The sequence below is a fragment of the Thalassophryne amazonica genome, chromosome 8, assembly GCF_902500255.1.
Source record: "Thalassophryne amazonica chromosome 8, fThaAma1.1, whole genome shotgun sequence".
Lineage (NCBI taxonomy): Eukaryota > Metazoa > Chordata > Actinopteri > Batrachoidiformes > Batrachoididae > Thalassophryne > Thalassophryne amazonica.
In genome coordinates, this window is record NC_047110.1 from 75,185,196 (window position 1) to 75,209,565 (window position 24,370).

The 24,370-nt window shown below is 37.7% G+C and overlaps 1 protein-coding gene across 2 annotated transcripts; it reads left to right on the forward strand.

The window, feature by feature from the left end:
• On the forward strand, nt 1-23,939 carry prpf18 (PRP18 pre-mRNA processing factor 18 homolog (yeast)). Of its 2 annotated transcripts, XM_034176680.1 has the most exons (11): nt 1-155; nt 10,714-10,791; nt 11,040-11,066; nt 16,549-16,650; nt 16,747-16,860; nt 19,735-19,881; nt 20,087-20,155; nt 20,982-21,122; nt 21,234-21,305; nt 21,412-21,567; nt 23,763-23,939. In XM_034176680.1, the coding sequence occupies exons 1-11, from the start codon at nt 90-92 to the stop codon at nt 23,841-23,843; spliced, it is 1,053 nt and encodes a 350-aa protein (XP_034032571.1). In that variant the 5' UTR covers nt 1-89; the 3' UTR covers nt 23,844-23,939. The 2 variants fall into 2 exon arrangements, with proteins under 2 accessions (XP_034032571.1, XP_034032572.1); XM_034176681.1 differs by lacking the exon at nt 11,040-11,066.
• Nucleotides 23,940-24,370: the final 431 nt, after the last annotated feature.

Sequence of the window (24,370 nt, forward strand, 5' to 3'; positions counted from 1 at the left end):
CATTAACCTCCGGGTTAGCACAGTGTTTCGTCACTATCATGCTTATGTGGTAATATTTTGAAATACGTATCGAGAATATTGTAGTAAGAATGGATATACTTAAAGCTGAAATCGCAAGGAAGAGGAAACTTCTCGAAGAGACGCAGCTTGTTGACGTGAGTGTCTTGTAATTGTTTAGCTAGGTAGCACTAGCATTGATACTAAAAACGTTAGCTCTGGTGCTTTTGGTTTTCTCTTTAAAAAAGACGGCTTTTAAAACCGTAATTCGAAACGTTCCAGGATGTTGGTTGTGAAGAGAGAAAAACGTGTTTTGGACTCAGACTTCCCCAAGTTAAAATGTGCATGTTTTTAAGTTGTTTGTTTGTTTGTTTTTGTTTGTTTGTTTAGACTCAGTGTTCTGTTTATAAAATATGTAGAAGAGTATTTGACAAATTAGCGTCTCCTCCAGTCTGAAACAATTCCCCCACCAAACAAATTAACAAAGCGCGAGAAACCAGTGACTTAACCAGTGCTTTATGTCAAAGGTGTTGATTTAAATTTGCTTATTGTTTTTTAATCTGTTTGGCTGTTTGATCATATATGTTCTATATGTCTATATGTTAAGCTCAGATGATTTTGTTGAGGAAATTAAAAGTTGCTGACGCTAATTAAGAAGGATAAGGATATTGATACTCACTGCAGAAAGTGTGAATATTTCAAGTATAAGGTCAGGAATCTAGCTGTTAAATTTCGTAAAGCCAGATGCTGACAACAGAAGGAAATAGAATTTAAACTGCTTCAAGAAATTAATCAGTACTGTTGACAAACTGTATTATCAGAGGAAGACGATTTAAATTTATCAAGTTACAAGCCAAATTAGATCAATTATATTTATTCAAAGGGCACAAGGAGCTTATACAACCCCTGGCAAAAATTATGGAATCACCGGCCTTGGAGGATGTTCATTCAGTTGTTTAATTTTGTAGAAAAAAAGCAGATCACAGACATGACACAAAACTAAAGTCATTTCAAATGGCAACTTTCTGGCTTTAAGAAACACTATAAGAAATCAGGAAAAAAATTGTGGCAGTCAGTAACGGTTACTTTTTTAGACCAAGCAGAGGGAAACAAAAATATGGAATCACTCAATTCTGAGGAAAAAATTATGGAATCATGAAAAACAAAAGAACGCTCCAACTCATCACTAGTATTTTGTTGCACCACCTCTGGCTTTTATAACAGCTTGCAGTCTCTGAGGCATGGACTTAATGAGTGACAAACAGTACTCTTCATCAATCTGGCTCCAACTTTCTCTTATTGCTGTTGCCAGATCAGCTTTGCAGGTTGGAGCTTTGTCATGGACCATTTTCTTTGACTTCCACCAAAGATTTTCAATTGGATTAAGATCCGGACTATTTGCAGGCCATGACATTGACCCTATGTGTCTTTTTGCAAGGAACGTTTTCACAGTTTTTGCTCTATGGCATGATGCATTATCATCTTGAAAAATGATTTCATCATCCCCAAACATCCTTTCAGTTGATGGGATAAGAAAAGTGTCCAAAATATCAATGTAAACATGTGCATTTATTGATGATGTAATGACAGCCATCTCCCCAGTGCCTTTACCTGACATGCAGCCCCATATCATCAATGACTGTGGAAATTTACATGTTCTCTTCAGGCAGTCATCTTTATAAATCTCATTGGAATGGCACCAAACAAAAGTTCCAGCATCATCACCTTGCCCAATGCGGATTCAAGATTCATCACTGAATATGACTTTCATCCAGTCATCCACAGTCCACGATTGCTTTTCCTTAGCCCATTGTAACCTTGTTTTTTTTCTGTTTAGGTGTTAATGATGGCTTTGGTTTAGCTATTCTGTATGTAAATCCCATTTCCTTTAGGTGGTTTCTTACAGTTCGGTCACAGACGCTGACTCCAGTTTCCTCCCATTCATTCCTCATTTGTTGTGCATTTTCAATTTTTGAGACATATTGCTTTAAGTTTTCTGTCTTGACGCTTTGATGTCTTCCTTGGTCTACCAGTATGTTTGCCTTTAACAACCTTCCTATGTTGTTTGTATTTGGTCCAGCGTTTAGACACAGCTGACTGTGAACAACCAACATCTTTTGCAACATTGCGTGATGATTTACCCTCTTTTAAGAGTTTGATAATCCTCTCCTTTGTTTCAATTGACATCTCTCATGTTGGAGCCATGAATCATGTCAGTCCACTTGGTGCAACAGCTCTCCAAGGTGTGATCACTCCTTTTTAGATGCAGGCTAACGAGCAGATCTGATTTGATGCAGGTGTTAGTTTTGGGGATGAAAATTTACAGGGTGATTCCATAATTTATTCCTCAGAATTGAGTGAGTCCATATTTTTTTCCCTCTGCTTGGTCTAAAAAAGTAACCGTTACTGACTGCCACAATTTTTTTTTCTTGATTTCTTATAGTGTTTCTTAAAGCCAGAAAGTTGCCATTTGAAATGACTTTAGTTTTGTGTCATGTCTGTGATCTGCTTTTTTTCTACAAAATTAAACAACTGAATGAACATCCTCCGAGGCCGGTGATTCCATAATTTTTGCCAGGGGTTGTATTAGATCCAGAGCAAATTGGTTTGAACAAGGAGAAACAAATTCTTATTTCTATATCTTGAAAAAAAAGAAGTAAAGCAAGAAATCAAATAAATGCCTTGATGGTTAACAATGTAGAATGTTCTGATAGAAAAATAATTGCAGAAGAAATTTATCAGTTTTACTCTAAACCGTATTCTTCATCCTATTCACATGAGGCATCATTATCATTTCTAGAGAGTATTAAACATGTTCCTCAAATTGATTCTGGAATTAAAGAGCTATGTGACTCAGATTTAACGATGAAGGAGTTAGATACAGCTATTAAACAAATGTCAGCAGATAAAGCTCCTGGTCAAGATGGCCTGACTTCAAACTTTTACAAATTCTTTTGGGAGGACATTAAGGAATTGATATTTAATGCCATAAACGAATGTATTGCAAATTATAACTTAATGTCTGCAATGAAACAAGGCATAATCACTCTGTTACCCAAGCCTGGCAAGGATAAAAGGTATATTGAAAACCTTAGACCAATAACCTTATTAAATGTTGATTAAAATTACTTACACATGTCATTGCAAATCCCTTAAAAGTGGATATCGGACAGATAATTAGTGAAACTCAGTCTGGATTTATTAAAGAAAGATCTATACATAATGAATGAATGAATGAAAACTGTTTATTTCGAACATTTGATACAACAACAACAACAATTACAAGATAGATCAGTAAAGACAACAACAAAAAAGTTCCTACTGTGTACCCAACATGTCCGAAAAGGGGTAGGGTGAAGCATCAGCTTATTTATCCCTACCCCTTCTTCCCCACAACCAGTAATACCCTTTGCCACATATACACATAGATTCCTACACACCTAAACTGATATATATATCAACATACATATACATATATACACCTACACATACCTACTTACATACAAAATACTATATATTTACAAGCCGAAGCAAAAAACAAAAACACCCTAACCCTCATTACCCTTCCTCCTCCCTATACCTAGAAAAAAACATATTTTTGTACCGCTGTTTGAACTGGTTCATGCTTGAGCCCCACTCCCAATCTGTTCCACATTCTCACCCCACAGACAGAAATACAGAAACCTTTTAATGTTGTTCGTGCCCACTGATGCTTTAAATTAAATTTCCCCCTCAGACTGCAATCCCCTGATCTGTTAAAAAACATATTTTTAATATTTGCTGGAAGTAAATTGTTTATTGCTTTATACACGATTTGTACTGTTTGAAAATGAAGCAAGTCTGTGAATTTTAAGAATTTGGATTGTAAAAATAGTGGATTTGTATGATCTCTATAGCCAGTATTATGAATAATTCTTATAGCTCTTTTCTGCATTACTGATAGTGATTGTGTTGTACCTTTATAAGTATTACCCCATACCTCTGCACAGTACTGTAAATATGGTAAAACCAGTGAGCAGTAAAGAATGCGGAGTGAGTTGTGGTCCAGAATATGTTTCGCTTTGTTTAGAACTGAAATGCTTCTTGACAGTTTACTTTGTATACGTTTTATGAGTCTTCCAGTTTATCTTATCATCTATTATCACCCCCAGAAACTTATTTTCATGTACCCTTTCAATATCTACCCCCTCGACTTGTAACTGAACCTGTATGTCTGTATTACAATAGCCAAATAACATGTATTTTGTTTTACTTAAGTTTAATGATAATTTGTTTCTGTCAAACCATATTTTCAATTTTCCCATTTCTATACTGATCCTCCTCAGTAACTCCTGCAAATCTCCCCCTGAACAAAAAATGCTTGTGTCATCTGCAAATAATACTAATTTTAATATTTTGGAAACATTGACAATATCATTTATATAAATTAGAAACAGTTTTGGACCCAATACTGACCCCTGTGGGACGCCACAAGCATTGTCCAAGCATGATGATGTATATTCCCCCAACTTCACAAACTGTTTTCTGTTACTTAAGTAGCTTCTCACCCAGTGCAACACCAACCCACTAATCCCATACTGTTCAAGTTTACTGATTAATATATCATGATTGATTGTTTCAAAAGCCTTTTTAAGGTCTATAAATATTCCAACAGAATGTAATTTGTGGTCTATGGCGTTTGTAATCTCCTCAACTGATTCTATTAATGCAAGTGATGTTGAACTATGTGCTCTGAATCCATATAGACTATCAGTAAGTAATTTATGTTTATTTATGAATTTGTCTAATCTATTATTGAATAACTTTTCTAATAATTTGGAGAATTGTGGAAGCAAAGAAACAGGTCTATAATTTGTGAAGTGGTGTCTATCCCCAGTCTTATACAGCGGCACAACCTTAGCTATTTTCATTTGATTGGGAAATTTACCGGTTTGAAATGATAAGTTACAGATGTATGTTAATGGTTCTATAATCCATTCAATGACGTGTTTTACCACCACCATATCAATTTCATTTAAATCGGTAGATGTTTTATATTTACAATTATTCACAATGTCTATAATTTCTTTTCCATCCACTGCTGTGAGGAACATTGAACAGGGATTTCTTTCTATGAGATTATTATCCCAATCCTCAGGTTGGGAATTGGGAATTTTTTCTGCCAAGCTTGGTCCAATATTTACAAAAAAATTATTAAAACCGTTGACTACCTCATCCTTATTTTCCTTCTTTACATTATTATCAATGAAATACTGAGGGTAACTCTGTTTTTTATTACCATTTTTGATAATGCTATTTAATATATCCCATATTCCTTTAATATTGTTTTGGTTATTATATAATATGTTACTATAATATTCCTTCCTACATACCCGTATAATATTAGTTAATCTATTTTTGTATTTCTTATATCTATTTTCTGCTTTTTTTAGTCTTTAGTTTTATGAATTCTCTATACAGTGTATTTTTCTTATTACATGCATTTCGTAACCCTTTCGTCATCCATGGTCGAGCTTGGATTTTTTGTTTTCTGTAGTCTTGTTTAATTGGACAATTTTTATCATATAATGATGTAAATATTTGTAAAAAAGTTTCATATGCACTATCAACATCACTTTCACTGTATACCTTTTCCCAGTTTTGCTCCTGTAAATCCTTCTTTAGTGTGTTCATGTTTTCCTCTGTCCGCACTCGCCTGTATTTTATTTTCTCCTCTGGCTGATTCCGCCGATGGTTTCTATTATAAACGATGAAAACTGGTAGATGATCACTAATGTCATTGATTAATAATCCACTCACAGTGTTATTCTCAATATCATTGCTGAATATATTATCAATTAAGGTAGCACTATGGGATGTAATTCTGCTTGGCCTGGTGATTTTTAGATATAAACTCATACTGTACATTATACTGATAAATTCATCTGTTATTTTATGCTTATTTGGATTGAGCAGATCAATATTTAAGTCACCACAAATGAACACAGTTTTTTGATTAGTTTTTGAGAACATTTTTCCCATACAGTCAGTGAATGTTTCAATACTAGATCCTGGTGCTCTATATATACAGCTGACTAATATATTTTTGCTTTTTTCTTCACATATTTCAATAGTTATACATTCTAATAAGTTATCAATCACAGTTGTCATATTGTCTACTATTTTATAATCCATGTTCTTATCCACATACACAGCCACTCCTCCTCCACTCTTATTCTTTCTGTTTACACAATTAAATTCATATCCATCCAGTTCAAAATCCATTCCTTTATCTTCATTGATCCATGTTTCTGATATAGCAGTGTTAATTTTTTTTTTAAATTGACTTAAATATTCTTTAATGTTGTTAAAGTTTGCATATAGACTTCTGCTGTTGAAATGGATTATTGATAATTTGTTATCCGTTTTAATGATCCGATTAAACTGTTCATCTGTATAATAGCAACAACTGTCGTTGATATTTGAGAAGAAATTATTGTCCGGGTCTATATCGTGCTCCAAGTCCAGTACATTGTGGTCTGTGTATTTAAATGTTCTCAGTTCTACTTTTCCATGATCAGCAATCCTTTGAGTTATATCCTTCTTGTCTCCAGATGTAGATGATGTAGTAGATGAATAGGTTCCTCTGGTCTGTCATGGTGTTGTGATGTGTTTGTGTCCTCATACCTTATTGGTCGTATTTGTCCAGATCCTCGATGTTCCTGATTACCATAACCTTCGCTTGTTCTGGTGTTCCATTCAACTTGATAAATGTTTTGCAGTTGGATGTCCATGTCTGTTGAATTTTTCCCTGCTTTTTTAAGAAATGAGCTTTCCTGGCGATGTCTGCGTTTCTTTTAGTCAGATGTTCATTGATGAATACGTTTGTTCCTTTAAGTTTCCGCCCCTGTTTTAACAATGCCATTTTATGTTTTCTGTTGACAAACCTCATTATAACAGCTCTAATAACATTAGACTGGGTGGACCTTTTAGATTATAATCATCTGATTGAAGATAAAGGTTTCATTCTTTTTCTAGACTTCTATAAAGCCTTTGATTCATGAGCATCCATTTATTTTGAAAGTTTTAGAATACTTTGGCTTTGGCTCTAAATTCATTAAGGTTATTAACATGTTGTATAATGACATAAATAGTTCTGTCTCTCTCTCTCAGGGAACTTCCAAAAGATTTGAGGTCAAACGTGGCATAAGACAAGGTTGCTCTTGCTGTCCTTTAGTCTTCATTTTAGTTGCAGCAATGTTGGCTATTCTCATAAAAATAGCCCAGAAATTGAACCTTTAAATGTATTAATGAATTTGAGCATAATTCAACTTGCAGATGATTCCACAGTCTTTCTTAAGAGCTTGGACCAGATCCCCCTGGTTATTAGAATAATAGAGGTTTTCTCTAAAGCATCTGGACTTCATTTGAATTTAAAAAATTGTGAACTTATGGCCATACATGACCATCCACTAATAGATCTGTATGAAATCCCAGTTAAAAAAGAAGTGAAATATTTAGGGGTGATAATTACAAAAGATTATAAAGCTAGAGAAGAACTAAATATTGTGTCTTATAAAAAGAAAAGTGAATCGATTTTTAACGCCTGGTTACAAAGAGACTTATCATTATTTGGACACATATTGATTACCAAAATTGAGTCTTCATCTAGACTAATGTATCCCGCTTTCTCAATAGCTATCCCTTATACTCTAATTAAATCAATTAACCAAACGAATTTCAACTTTATCTGGAGAAATAAACATCACTATCTCAGAAAAGGAGACTCAGTAAAACCATTAGATGGAGGCGGCTTAAATGTAATTGATTATGAGGCAATGAATGGTATGATAAAATTGAAATGGTTAATGCAATTTACTCAAAATAGTAATGATTTCTGGTTTCATATTCCCTTTAAAATATTTGAGGTATGTGGGGGTATTGATCTGTTTTTGAGATGTGATTTCTGTTTGTCCAAACGTCCTATTAAGTTATCTAAGTTCCATGAACAGGTCCTGCTATACGAGGGCTGTCAATAAAGTATAGGTCCTTTTTATTTTTTTTCAAAAACTATATGGATTTCATTCATATGTTTTTACGTCAGACATGCTTGAACCCTCGTGCGCATGCGTGAGTTTTTCCACGCCTGTCGGTGACGTCATTCGCCTGTGAGCACTCCTTGTGGGAGGAGTCGTCCAGCCCCTCGTCAGAATTCCTATGTCTGAGAAGTTGCTGAGAGACTGGCGCTTTGTTTGATCAAAATTTTTTCTAAACCTGTGAGACACATCGAAGTGGACACGGTTAGAAAAATTAAGCTGGTTTTCAGTGAAAATTTTAACGGCTGATGAGAGATTTTGAGGTGATACTGTCGCTTTAAGGACTTTTCACGGTGTGAGACGTCTTGCAGCGCTCTCAGGCGCCGTCGTCAGCCTGTTTCAAGCTGAAAACCTCCACATTTCAGGCTCTATTGATCCAGGACGTCATGAGAGAACAGAGAAGTTTCAGAAGAAGTCGGTTTCAGCATTTTATCCGGATATTCCACTGTTAAAGGAGATTTTTTTTAATGAAAGACGTGCGGACGGGTCCGCGCGTCGGGATGCAGCCAGCACGGTGCGGCGGCACAGGAAAAACACCTCCGTGTTGATAACCATTTGTAAAATCCAGGCGGCTTTTGATGGCTTTCAGTGGAGTGAGTATATGAGAAATTGTTTAACAGCTGGACATGTTCCAACTTGTCCTTAAGGCTTCCAACAGAGGTGTTTTTCCAGTGGCAGAGCGTCGTGGCGGCTGCGAGCCGACGCTGCAATCCGTCCGCACGTCTTTCATTAAAAAAAATCTCCTTTAACAGTGGAATATCCGGATAAAATGCTGAAACCGACTTCTTCTGAAACTTCTCTGTTCTCTCACGATGTCCTGGATCAATAGAGCCTGAAATGTGGAGGTTTTCAGCTTGAAACAGGCTGATGACGGCGCCTGAGAGTGCTGCATGACGTCTCGCACCATGGGAAGTCCTTAAAGCGACAGTATCACCTCAAAATCTCTCATCAGCCGTTAAAATTTTCACCGAAAACCAGCTTAATTTTTCGAACCGTGTCCACTTCGATGTGTCTCACAGGTTTAGAAAAGTTTGATCAAACAAAGCGCCAGTCTCTCAGCAACTTCTCAGACAAAGGAATTCTGACGAGGGGCTGGACGACTCCTCCCACAAGGAGTGCTCACAGGCGAATGACGTCACCGACAGGCGTGGAAAAACTCACGCATGCGCACGAGGGTTTCAAGCATGTCTGACATAAAAACATATGAATGAAATCCATATAGTTTTTTAAAAAAATAAAAAGGACCTATACTTTATTGACAGACCTCGTATTGGAAAGTGGTCTATAAGCACAATTTCACTCCTCATAACTCCCCTATCTGGAATAATAGCTACGTATTATTCAAAAGGAAATCTTTTTGCTATTATGATTGGGCAGAGAAAGGTATTTGGTCTGTTTTACACCTGATGGACTCAAGTGGCAAGTTTCTTAAATATAATGAATTTAAGGTAAAATTCAAGGTTCATTGTACTAAAAGGCAATACTCAGTGGTGACTAAAGCAATACCACAAGTGATTGTGAATACAGTGAGAGGTATGTTACTTTATATGGTGTTAGTACCACAGCTTCCTTCACTTAATATCGACATTGATTTTAAGGGGGGAAATGTACAAATAAAATTGTAAGATATGCTCTCACTTCTGAAATTGTCCCTCTATCGTTAAAAAGGATACACTTGTTAAAAGGTTACCCTGATGAAGTCAAAGTTCGAATCAGAACCAGATACCTCTCTATCCCGGTCCCACCAAAATCTAAAGAAGTTCATTTTAAGATCTTAAATGACATTTACCCTCGTATTGAATTTCTTAGACAAAGATTTAATCTGGAAAGTAATAACTGTAAATTCTGTAACTCTGATTTTGAAACTCTTGAACATGTATTTTTTGATTATCTTTATACCAAACCTTTCTGGGGAATTTTTCAAAAATGGACTTCTGAAAAGGACTCTCAAGCTCCAATCCTAGTTTTCAACACCATTAAAATTTGTGCTTTTTTGCAGGACAAAAAAAAAAAATAGATATGCTGTGCATTCACAACCACTGCTCGCCTGGCATTAACATCACTCGGCAGTCAGATCCACATTCAAGCAGCAATGGATTTTTTTCAAGATGCACCGTAATGAAGTAAAAACTAAAGCCATCTGTAAAATTATAGTAAAACATGCATATTAGCCCTATCTTCACAAATTACATCTGATTATTCACTTTTTGTGGACCACAAATTGTCCAAACATGATCCCCCGCCCCCCATTTGATCACAACAATCTATGATGCTACTGCTACTACAGGTTACACACATCTGCATGTTCTGATTGGGTATTATATATATATGCGCACACACACACACACACACACACACACACATATATATATATATATATATATATATATATATATATATATATATATATATATATATATATATATATATTGCACACAAAAAAAAACCCAATACATCATCAGGTGTTAAAAAAAACAGTAGTGGGAACTGGCTTTAAGCAAACAAGTTTGAGAAACTAAATCTATACAAGAACCAAAGCTGATATTATATATTGTTGTACCTGTACTAATAACTGTCAGGAGTGGTAGACTGAGGGAATGATTAGAAATGCACAACAAGTTAACAATATTTATGTTTTCAGGACCAGAAAAAGTGCTTCAGAAGAGCAGATCTAGCACGTAAAGAGCAAGAGGAATACTACAGAAGATGTGGCTATCAGGTGAGGTCAGTTGTCATCCTGTGTGCACATACAAAAAGACCTAAATACTGTCTTTGTTCTTTTCAATGGTATGTCATGTAGAAAGTATTTGTAAACTTGCATGTAATTCTTTATTGTAATCACAATGTAATAAATATTGGCGTATATTTGCCAAAAAACAACAAACAAAAACTGCTCAGGAAACTGTGCATTAGTGTCTGTTTACTGTGCTGTTTCCCCCAAACCATCTCTGCTGCCTGCACCTGTAGGTACAGGGAGAGACTCCTGTGAGCCAGGTATGTCCAGTGAAAATATCTGACAGGATGCATGATAGTATGGAAAATCACTCTGTGTCCCTAAAATCTTTGCTTCCTTGGCACCTTTTCCCAAAGTTTACCATGCAATAAGACAAGTGAGAATTAGCCTAAAAATATGGAGATTTGTTTTCCAGTTGGGCATGTGTGTAAAAGATGCTGCAATACATTTGATCTAACTCGGTCAGTCAGTAGACAGACTAATACTATGATACCAGAAGTAAAATATTTGACTTTTTAACCAGTTCTCTTCTGCTTATTGTGTTTGCTGAATTTTACTCAGTCCACGGAGTTGTGAAAATAATGTTTTATCTTTTCTGTTTACATACGTATTACTGAATTACTATCCCACTTTTTTAAAACCCACTTATTCTGTTTCAGAGTCACAGTTGGCTGGAGCCTATCCCATCTGTTATTGGACAAATCTGGCACATTTTCACCCAATTGCAGAGTACGCCATGGACAGGCTGCCAGTTTCTCACAGGGCCAGTACACATAGACGGGCAAACTCAGTCATGCTTTGTCTCACAACTACAGTTAATTAAGCCACCTATCCTTTGGAAGTGGGAGGAAGCCAACCAGAGCAATCAGATGGAACTCACACAAACATGATGAGAACACATGAACTCCGCACAAAAAGGACTGGGTCGGAACTGAGCCTGGGACTTTCTCAGTACAAAGCAACATTAATAACCACTGAGTTGCCGTGCTGCTCTACTAGCCCAAATGAATTACCAAAATGTTGTAAAGTGCATACACAAATTACACCCTGTTTCAGTTGTCTGAACCTTTACAGTACAGTCAGTGAGCTATACATAATATTCTTTTATGTATGCAGCAACCACAGACACAAGTGGAGGATGCACTCTTTGTTGAACCAGTATTAAGAACCAAAATCTTTTCAAATTTGGCAACAAATGCAAAGCAGGGTGACAAGGAAAGCAAGCTGCAAATCAAAGTGTGTGGGACACAGCCGCAGTGTGGAATTCAGCATGAGGCACTGAAGTGAATAAAAAAAAAAAGTTTTTTGTGCTTGTTATTTTGCACATTACCCAAATAAGCAGCTTCTATCCTTCTTTAAGTTTCAGGTACTTTTGTGTTGCTAGTTTGGTTTTGCTTTATAAAGACTTGCTCTGTAAAACACTTCATTTCTGTTTTTGCTTTCAGTGCAAGGCTTAAGATGTAAAACCCAAATCATGGTTTCTGCGTAAATGCAGCATACAATATATGTTAGAACAAGGGCTGTTTGAAGTATTTTGCCAGCAGTTTTTGTCTTTCGCTTTAAACCGTGTTCTTCAAGCTACGGCCTCAGAGTGGTGGGATGCATGTGCTTATGAAAGCATGATCTAGTAGTATTGTTAGTTTCTTTCTGTGTTTACAAATCAAATCAATTTTATTTATATAGCGCCAAATCACAACAAACAGTTGCCCCAAGGCGCTTTATATTGTAAGGCAAGGTCATACAATAATTACGGAAAAACCCCAACGGTCAAAATGACCCCCTGTGAGCAAGCACTTGGCGACAGTGGGAAGGAAAAACTCCCTTTTAACAGGAAGAAACCTCCAGCAGAACCAGGCTCAGGGAGGGGCAGTCTTCTGCTGGGACTGGTTGGGGCTGAGGGAGAGAACCAGGAAAAAGACATGCTGTGGAGGGGAGCAGAGATCAATCACTAATGATTAAATGCAGAGTGGTGCATACAGAGCAAAAAGAGAAAGAAACACTCAGTGCATCATGGGAACCCCCCAGCAGTCTAAGTCTATAGCAGCATAACTAAGGGATGGTTCAGGGTCACCTGATCCAGCCCTAACTATAAGCTGTAGCAAAAAGGAAAGTTTTAGAGAGGGTGTCTGTCTCCCTGATCTGAATTGGGAGCTGGTTCCACAGGAGAGGAGCCTGAAAGCTGAAGGCTCTGCCTCCCATTCTACTCTTACAAACCCTAGGAACTACAAGTAAGCCTACAGTCTGAGAGCGAAGCGCTCTATCGGGGTGATATGGTACTATGAGGTCCCTAAGATAAGATGGGACCTGATTATTCAAAACCTTATAAGTAAGAAGAAGAATTTTAAATTCTATTCTAGAATTAACAGGAAGCCAATGAAGAGAGGCCAATATGGGTGAGATATGCTCTCTCCTTCTAGTCCCTGTCAGTACTCTAGCTGCAGCATTTTGAATTAACTGAAGGCTTTTCTGGGAACTTTTAGGACAACCTGATAATAATGAATTACAATAGTCCAGCCTAGAGGAAATAAATGCATGAATTAGTTTTTCAGCATCACTCTGAGACAAGACCTTTCTAATTTTAGAGAGATTGCGCAAATGCAAAAAAGCAGTCCTACATATTTGCTTAATATGCACATTGAATGACATATCCTGATCAAAAATGACTCCAAGATTTCTCACAGTATTACTAGAGGTCAGGGTAATGCCATCCAGAGTAAGGATCTGGTTAGACACCATGTTTCTAAGATTTGTGGGGCCAAGTACAATAATTTCAGTTTTATCTGAGTTTAAAAGCAGGAAATTAGAGGTCATCCATGTCTTTATGTCTGTAAGACAATCCTGCAGTTTAGCTAATTGGTGTGTGTCCTCTGGCTTCATGGATAGATAAAGCTGGGTATCATATGTGTAACTAAGAAAATTTAAGCAATACTGTCTAATAATAATGCCTAAGGGAAACATGTATAAAGTGAATAAAATTGGTCCTAGCACAGAACCTTGTGGAACTCCATAATTAACCTTAGTCTGTGAAGAAGATTCCCCATTTACATGAACAAATTGTAATCTATTAGATAAATATGATTCAAACCACCGCAGCGCAGTGCCTTTAATACCTATGGCATGCTCTAATCTCTGTAATAAAATTTTATGGTCAATAGTATCAAAAGCAGCACTGAGGTCTAACAGAACAAGCACAGAGATGAGTCCACTGTCCGAGGCCATAAGAAGATCATTTGTAACCTTCACTAATGCTGTTTCTGTACTATGATGAATTCTAAAACCTGACTGAAACTCTTCAAATAGACCATTCCTCTGCAGATGATCAGTTAGCTGTTTTACAACTACCCTTTCAAGATTTTTTGAGAGAAAAGGAAGGTTGGAGATGGGCCTATAATTAGCTAAGATAGCTGGGTCAAGTGATGGCTTTTTAAGTAATGGTTTAATTACTGCCACCTTAAAAGCCTGTGGTACATAGCCAACTAATAAAGATAGATTGATCATATTTAAGATCAAAGCATTAATTAATGGTAGGGCTTCCTTGAGCAGCCTGGTAGGAATGGGGTCTAATAGACATGTTGATGGTTTGGAGGAAGTAACTAATGAAAATAACTCAGACAGAACAATCGGAGAGAAAGAATCTAACCAAATACCGGCATCACTGAAAGCAGCCAAAGATAACGATATGTCTTTGGGATGGTTATGAGTAATTTTTTGTCTAATAGTTAAAATTTTATTAGCAAAGAAAGTCATGAAGTCATTACTAGTTAAAGTTTGAGGAATACTCGGCTCAATAGAGCTCTGACTCTTTGTCAGCCTGGCTACAGTGCTGAAAAGAAACCTGGGGTTGTTCTTATTTTCTTCAATTAGTGATGAGTAGTAAGATGTCCTAGCTTTACGGAGGGCTTTTTTATAGAGCAACAGACTCTTTTTCCAGGCTAAGTGAAGATCTTCTAAATTAGTGAGACGCCATTTCCTCTCCAACTTACGGGTTATCAGCTTTAAGCTGCGAGTTTGTGAGTTATACCACGGAGTCAGGCACTTCTGATTTAAGGCTCTTTTTCAGAGGAGCTACAGCATCCAAAGTTGTCTTCAATGAGGATGTAAAACTATTGATGAGATACTCTATCTCACTCACAGAGTTTAGGTAGCTACTGTGCACTGTGTTGGTATATGGCATTAGAGAACATAAAGAAGGAATCATATCCTTAAACCTAGTTACAGCGCTTTCTGAAAGACTTCTAGTGTAATGAAACTTATTCCCCACTGCTGGGTAGTCCATCAGAGTAAATGTTATTAAGAAATGATCAGACAGAAGGGAGTTTTCAGGGAATACTGTTAAGTCTTCAATTTCCATACCATAAGTCAGAACAAGATCTAAGATATGATTAAAGTGGTGGGTGGACTCATTTACATTTTGAGCAAAGCCAATTGAGTCTAATAATAGATTAAATGCAGTGTTGAGGCTGTCATTCTCAGCATCTGTGTGGATGTTAAAATCGCCCACTATAATTATCTTATCTGAGCTAAGCACTAAGTCAGACAAAAGGTCTGAAAATTCACAGAGAAACTCACAGTAACGACCAGGTGGACGATAGATAATAACAAATAAAACTGTTTTTTGGGACTTCCAATTTGGATGGACAAGACTAAGAGTTAAGCTTTCAAATGAATTAAAGCTCTGTCTGGGTTTTGGATTAATTAATAAGCTGGAGTGGAAGATTGCTGCTAATCCTCCGTCTCGGCCCGTGCTACGAGTGTTCTGGCAGTTAGTGTGACTCGGGGGTGTTGACTCATTTAAACTAACATATTCATCCTGCTGTAACCAGGTTTCTGTAAGGCAGAATAAATCAATATGTTGATCAATTATTATATCATTTACTAACAGGGACTTAGAAGAGAGAGACCTAATGTTTAATAGACCACATTTAACTGTTTTAGTCTGTGGTGCAGTTGAAGGTGCTATATTATTTTTTCTTTTTGAATTTTTATGCTTAAATAGATTTTTACTGGTTATTGGTGGTCTGGGAGCAGGCACCGTCTCAACGGGGATGGGGTAATGAGGGGATGGCAGGGGGAGAGAAGCTGCAGAGAGGTGTGTAAGACTTCAACTCTGCTTCCTAGTCCCAACCCTGGATAGTCACGGTTTGGAGGATTTAAGAAAATTGGCCAGATTTCTAGAAATGAGAGCTGCTCCATCCAAAGTGGGATGGATGCCGTCTCTCCTAACAAGACCAGGTTTTCCCCAGAAGCTTTGCCAATTATCTATGAAGCCTACCTCATTTTTTGGACACCACTCAGACAGCCAGCAATTCAAGCAGAACATGCGGCTAAACATGTCACTCCCGGTCCGATTGGGGAGGGGCCCAGAGAAAACTACAGAGTCCGACATTGTTTTTGCAAAGTTACACACCGATTCAATGTTAACAATCAATTGTCAATTGTACACTGCAAAGTAAAAAATATGAAACCTTTAAAGTCAGATGATGCATTCAGCAGTGAAATGTCACTGTCAGACGTTATCAGTTGAATGGTAATTCTTAATGTATTTTTGCTTTTTTATACTAGGTATCCATTTTTATATAGGTTAACAACATAAATGTGCTGTTAACCTTCAATCATGAGCTCATCTCACAAACACTTACGACACTTTTCATGCATCCAGTTAATATGAACCTCCAGATCATCTCTTCATCATTTTTATTATTAATTTTAGTTCCTTTTGTTGACCTTCATGTTGTCCTTAAGATTGAAAAGTCAGTGGAAGATGAATCATCCACCTCAACTAATCCAGCGTTAGAACTGGAGCTAACGGAAGAGAAGCTGCCAATGACCCTGTCACGGCAGGAGGTGAGTTGGAATGAAAAAATAACAATTCCCTCTCAGTATATTTGTCTTGTAATATGTGATGACAAAGCTGTGCTTGGCATTGTTGTGGTTGGGCAGGTAATACGACGGCTTAGAGAACGAGGGGAGCCAATCCGTCTTTTTGGAGAGTCAGATTATGATGCCTTCCAGAGACTTAGGAAGATTGAGATTCTTACCCCAGAAGTTAACAAGGTAGGGCTGAATGTTTTTGGAATTTTGTGGCCAATCTATAAAGTTATCCTCTTTATAGAGTAACTTTAGAAAATGACCAAAAGCAGATTTGCAACTGGGTAATTTTTATAAATAAATGGCAACCCCCCCCCTTCATATTTTAGCATTCACTTACATTATGATAAGATAACTTGTTTCAGATAATGTCCAATAATGTGGTCCAGAATTATGGTAACGGTATTTTTTCCTAAATGCTTTCTAAAGCTGTTACAGAAAGTAGCCAAAATTGTCAGGAGTGTAACACTTAAAAGGTTGCGAGAGTTCACATTTGAATATTTGCAGTTGAGAATACAGTTGCTGTTTTGTTTTTTTTTTGTTTTTTTTTTCCCCTCATTGATTTTCTTTCTTCACACCACACCTCACCACAACTCCTGAAAGAGAAGTCAGAAACCATAGCTTGTACAATAATAATCATGATTGTAATTGTGTTACAATCCTAATAAATTTGACCACTTTTTTATCCCCTGCTGGTTGAAGGTCCGAAGGCGATTTCCCTTCCTCTATCTGTCTGTCCATCTCAAATAGGGTATAAGTGTTCTGAAGTCAACACACTTTCACATCTCTCACACTTTTAGGAGGAATTTCATGAAACTTGGTACAAGTCCTTGTTATAGGTTGGTAATATGCATATTATCATATCATTCTAGTTGGGCTTATTTTACCACAGTTATGGCCCTTAATTAACAAGGCTGGAATTAATTAGTTTCATCCTTGGGTGCCTGCATTCTGAAATCAACAGCAACTCCTCTCAATTTTTTGTAGGAATTTCATGTAACTTTGTACAAATCTTTATTATACCATATTCACACGTCTTAGGGCCCAGGGTCAAGCATCAGCCCACCCCTTTTTTGAAGAAAGTTGGCTAAACACCCACTCAGAATTATTTTTTTGCCTACCTAAAATGCCCACCTAAAATAAATCAATTATATGACCCCCCAGCACATTTTAAAAAGCCAAAAAAAAAAAAAGGTTTCACAATGTTTTTCCCATCTCTTCTGCATCTGATTTATGATGACCTCATCTATTTGTCCTATGCTCTTATTGTGAAAGTGTCTTGTGCAAGAAACTGGAAGTGTTCTGTTACAATGGCTAGCTTTGTATAAGCAGGAGTCACACAAGTGAAGGAGCTACGTTCTGTTTGTTTTTGCCCAACAAGTCTTTTTTAACAGAGGCCAAAATATGGCCATGGGGTATTGTGAAGACTTTGCGTCTGTCCATCTGTGCTCAGCATAAGTTCGGTCCTATTATTGCCAGGGTCTTCAATATGCAGATCCAACTTGGATTTGCTGTGGCGACCCCGAGTGCAAACAAGGGAGCAGCCGAAGGGACTTACTATTGCCAGGGTCTTCAAATTCACAGGGAGCGTTCTTGGGATGCAGACCTTGGACAAGTTCAAAGATGGCTAACCTTGACCTATTTTAAGAGGTCAAAAAGTCACCTTTGTTTGCTGGTTTGTGCTCTGCTTGTTGGATCTTTCTGGCTTTCTGATTTAATCTGATTCTGATTTTATTTGATTCTCCAGCACCAGCTGAGAAAAGACTAGCACAGAGAACTCTTTTTCTCTCTCTCTCTCTCTCTCTCTCTCTCTGAGTGTTGCATAGTAACATATGTCATGCGTATATCATAGACTCAATTGGACGTCAACATGGTTTGACCTTTACTTTGGACAGTAAACATTTAACATGGTCAGAACTATTCCATTTTTTAGCAGCTCATCACCAAGCCAATACCATCCCTACAGTGAAGCGTGGTGGCAGCATCATGCGCACACAGCCAAGATACAGTGGAGAAAATAAGAATTTGATACACTGCCCATTTTGCAGGTTTTCCCACCTACAAAGAATGGAGAGGTCTGTAATTTTTATTGTAGGTACACTTCAACTGTGAGAGAATCTAAAAAAAATAAATAAATAAAAAATCGTGTGTGTGTGTGTATATGCAGACACACACGCACACACAATTATACGTTAGGGTGCATCTGAAAAAAGGGGGTGGATGTTAAATATTTTAACGTTGTTAAAATATAAAATTTCCATTTTTATAAATTCAATTTCCATTTTATAAAAATGGATTCCATTTTTATAAAATTTGATAAACATATTTAACCTGATTTCATAGTTACATTGTGGACATTCCCTGCAGTTACCACGATAAGCACAGGAGTAATGGAGTGAGTAAGTGGAGTCACATAATTTGCGTAACTCTGTAAACACAGTTGCATATTTTGCTCTGTGTTTTTGAGTTCTCTTAGATACAGGTGAACACCAGTGAACCCCCCTATTTTTGGGGGCCATGGTGGCACAAGGTTGCTTATGTAAATGGACTGAATGTGTGAGTGCTTTTCCATCTGCATCAGACATTCAAAGCGCTTTACAATAATGCCTCACGTTCACCACCATAGAAGGCCCTCACTACACACCGGGAGCAATAGGGAATTAAAGACCTTGCCCAAGGGCCTTAGTGATTTTCCAGTCAGGCTGGGATTTGAACCGAGGATCTTCTGGTCTCAAGCCCAACGCCTTAACCATGAGACCATCACCTCCCCTGATGTGGCCTTCTTGCTAATCGCATGGTCTTGCAGGCTAATAAGCCAACTGGTGCTTCTAAAGCAGTGGTATATTGAATGTAGGAATATTAAAGCATAGCTGTTTTTTTTATTGTTATTGTGCATGTTGTACACCTGCTTTGAATTTCCACAGTAGGCACAAACAGCTGCAGCTGCGTGCACTGATTCTAAAATGATCCTGAATGTGTGCTGTGGATATCCTGTCGGACGCTTCAGTTTATTATGGTTACGGGTATATGTGATGTGGTTGATGTTGTTCTTGTGTTTAGGGTTTGAGGAATGATCTGAAAGCAGCCATGGACAAGATCGACCAGCAATACCTCAATGAGATAGTAGGAGCAACCGAGTCAGGAGAAATGGACACTCAGCATGACCTCCAAGTGCATGAAGAAAACACCACGATAGAAGAACTGGAGGTAGATTCCACACTGTACATTGATTCAGAAGCCTCTGCCTCAGTTACATTCTAGCCATAATTAAATGGATTGCTACTTCTGAATTCTTGCTTAATAATTAATTTACTCAAATTGCATGAATATTGATCAAAATAGTTGCATATTTAGTTGTAGGTTATTAGTCTGCTTAATTTGATTAGTCTCTGATTTTGAAACTCTTCCGTAGGCTCTTGGGAAAACTCTGGGCACAGGAGATGATAACCGAGATCAAGAAGTTATTGACAAAGTTTTGAGGGTAAGATGTGGAAATTAAATTTCTACTGATGAACTTGAGGGTGGTGTTCATTTTACATTGTTTATGCCAATACTGTGATTATATCACCTTTATTTTATGGTCATTAAAATGTCCATAAATTAAATAAAAAAATTTAAATGCTATTTGTTAATTTACACTCATGGGCCAAGAAACAGCAAGTCTCAGCTGTCACCTGGTGTTTGGAGAGCCTGAGTCCTCCTCCACCAAATGGTAATGTCTTGAAAAGCTGTTTTTTTTATTTATTTTTTCTTTTCTTTTCTTTTCGGTCTCCTTCACATGTCTAGAGAACTCCAGGAAGGTGACCTTTTTGATATCTTGAAGTGTGTGTGAGTGTGAGTGCAGCAGCACACTCCACAGTGGCCAACAGCCAGCACAGCAGCACGGTGTCTCCTCCCGCGACATTCTGTCGGAGCACCTGTGTAGGTCTTATGACAGCCTGATGCATGTCTGCAAAACCCCAGGAAGAGGATTTATTGTTGTTGTTGTTGTTATTATTTATTTATTTATTTTTTAAATAACATCTTGGATTTATTTTTTGCGTTATTTGCCATGTCACACGCACCAATGAGGACCGGGCCTCTTTGTGTTGACCAGTCGTACAAACTCATCATCATGGTGACTTTGCACAGCTGCTCAACCCTAGTGATTATAGTGTGCATTGAAAGGTTAAATTTTACAATTAAATACTTGAATAATTTTACATTTATTTTTTTATGCCATCAGATGGAAAAAAAAAGATATTTATGTTTTGTAGACTATTTTTCTAGGTTTTTGTTTTGTTTTACTCTTTTGTCTTAATTTGTAGTTTCTTCTCGGTGTTTGGGCCAAAGATCTGAATAGTCGAGAAGACCACGTGAAGCGCAGTGTTCAAGGGAAACTGGACAGCGCAACACACTCACAGACCGAGTCCTATCTCAAACCTCTGTTCAGAAAACTCAGAAAGAAGGTAACGTTTCTGGAGAGGATAAACGGGTTACACAAAAGTTTTCTTTTTCTCAGCCATGTTTTGACTTTAGCTTTTGTTTGTAATAGCTGTTTCACAATTGATCTCTTTCAGAGTATACCAGCTGACATCAAAGACTCAATCACAGACATCATTAAGTTCATGTTGGAGCGAGAATATGTCAAAGTATGTAAATGTATATGTTCACAGCCCTTTTTATGATTGTATCACATTCTGAGCAGTTTGTATAGCTGCGTTTACTTTTGTATTTCTCCATACATGTGTTTTGTAGGCAAATGATGCATATCTACAGATGGCTATTGGTAATGCTCCATGGCCTATTGGCGTGACCATGGTGGGTATCCACGCCCGTACTGGTCGAGAAAAGATTTTCTCCAAACACGTGGCTCATGTTCTTAATGATGAGACGCAAAGAAAATACATCCAGGTGAGATTTTTCGTTGACACACAGCATCTACATAAATCCCTACGACAGTGGGATTAGTGTCCCAGACAGTAACCTTCATTTATTAGATTCTTAACCTGAATTGCACCATCTTTAAAATAATCAGTTTTTACTTTCATAGATTTTTAGATTTAATTTGTTGTACTGAATTGTGTAAAGAAACGCATTCGAAGAGTAGATTTGTGCTGTGGATTCAAAAATAAATTGTTGTTCTTCTTTGAGTCTTTATAGACACAAAAAGTGATATTAATTGTAGGTTAATTTACATGGTGAGCCCAGTTTTGCTGCCTTACTATTTCCTGAAATGCACAAAAGCTGTCACACCAGCGTAAATGAGGATTATGTGTTATATGTGACATATTCCTACACTGAATAATCAAAGAAAAATGTTTCATCTGCACTGATGCCTGAACTCACTCCTACTTTCAGAAGATTTTATAAATATTCCCTACTAGAGTATCTGTCAGTGATGATGGTCAAATGCAATCCTGACAGAATGCTGTTTCTTTAAATTAAAGCAGATGGTAACAACAGTGACATTTTTCTTCTTTTAAAGAAGCTTGTTATTTGCACTTTGTAGAGTTATGTAAACAAATGGCCAATGCATTCATGACACCTTCTGTATTGTACAGTAAAGTGATAAAAGGGTTGATTAGCTGGTACTAGCTACTGCTATAGCTCAAACTCACCACATGAATGTCAATTTTTAATCATTTTTTTTATTTTGATTTTTGCCAGCTGTTTGCCAACAGTGAATGACACTTCATGCTCTGTATTTAATAAATGATCTTACACAGTAAAAGATAACTCTGATTTAAACCTCCCTCACAATTCACTGCATGTGTGGTGGACACGTACAGGTCGCAGTGAGTGGCAGCCCGCAGATGTGCCGCAGCTATCCAGAGAAAAGTGAGTGAAAGAGTACAGGCGTCGTACTCGTCACATACATGCTATACGCCTGTCGTACATGAGGCGTGGGGAATATTGCGCCGTCAGCCCGTGGCAACTGCATGTCTGATGTGAACAGTGCTTGTGGAGTGCGTATGACTTACAATTAACCAGTGTTGTAATCCAGGAGTACCTTGACATAGGTAGTCCACATGTGACAATCACTCCTGACCAGCGCATAAGCAAAGCCAAAATCACTTGTGCCTCTCCTCAGCTTCTGTCATATCATGTCATATCCTATGATGTCATGATAAACAATTCTGGCACTTAAAAATGCAGCATTCCACTAATACATTGAAAACATTCAAGTGTACTCTTCCAGTGAGTCGTCATTTAAAAAACTACATAATTTTCAGGCATGTTGGGATAATAAAAGGCACACCATAAGCAGCGGTGCTGACAGCTCTTCTTTCAGCACCTTGGACTGCACTTTTCAACTGATCACATCTCCTGTCTTTAAAAACGAGCATAACCAAAAAATAAAATCATGCGTCAGTTTATTGGGGGGTGGTGTCACTTGAAAAAGGATTATAAATCAAACCACAACTGTTGCATCCCCATCATTCAGACCACCGCACATGCACAGGACGTCTGTGCCTCATTATTGCATTGTGCACCGACATTTACCGTCTCGGAGGCCACGCTGATATTGGATTTGAGTGGCGTTTGCCATGGCCTAAAAGCATGATGTCAGATTTCGTCACTGTTCATGTGCCAGGACATCAAACAACTCCACCGCACCTTTTTCTGGCATGCAGGTCACGTGCGCTGAGTGCAAGCCAGACATAGGGGCAGAGAGTGAGAGGTAAGTCTGTCCTGCAGGCCACACAATTGGCAGGTGTGTGTGGAGTAGTTGTGTTGTGCTTCTGGTACACAGCACCAGTGCAATGACCGTGCATCTTACTGTCATTGCACGGCCTGTACTAGCTGAGCTCCTGACTTGAGTCAGGCGTACAATGGCAGTACGAGCCCCGTGCTTTCACAAGACCATAGAATTTGCATGTGCAGCAGTGAAGGTCTCCACGGTCAGTCTGCAAGCTTCTATGGTGCTGAATGCACACATGTGACGCACACATCTCATGTACTGTTTTGCCATGTTTTCACCTGTAGACTGCCCATAACAGCACGTACAGTGAATTGTGAGGGAGGTTTTAGATGTGAATTGCGGTGCTATTATACATTTCATTGGTGATGATTCTATTGCAGTGTTTTAATTTTTCTTTGCACAGGGATTGAAGAGACTCATGACTATTTGCCAGAAACACTTTCCAACTGATCCATCAAAGTGTGTGGAATACAATGCCCTTTAGGTTAAAGTGCAGATTTATTTCTTCAGTGTTGCTGTTGTTCAGTTGTGGCAAAATGTTATTAAAATATTGTATCAATACACCACATATTTTAGAAAATACCTTATACAAGCAGCACTGGCTTTGTAAGAATTGTGCAGGTTTTTGTTTTCCCCTTTAACAGCATATTTTCTCATTCTACCACCTTATCCCGTGCATCTGGAAAGTATTTGCAGCATTTCACTTTTACAGCCTTATTCCAAAATGGAGTAAATTCCCACCCCCCTCAAAATTCTACTCCCAACACCCCATAATGACAACAAAGTTTTTTTTCTTTTCAAATAAAAAAAAACAAAAACAAACAAAAAAAAACATGTACATAAGTATTCACACCCTTTGCTCAATACTTGACATACCTATCTTGGGGCAGTTTTGTCCATTTCTCTTTGCAGCACCTCTCAAGTTACATCAGGTTGGATGGGGAGTGTCGGTGCACAACCATTTTCAGATCTCTCCAGAGATGTTCAATCAGATTCAGGTCTGGGCTCTGC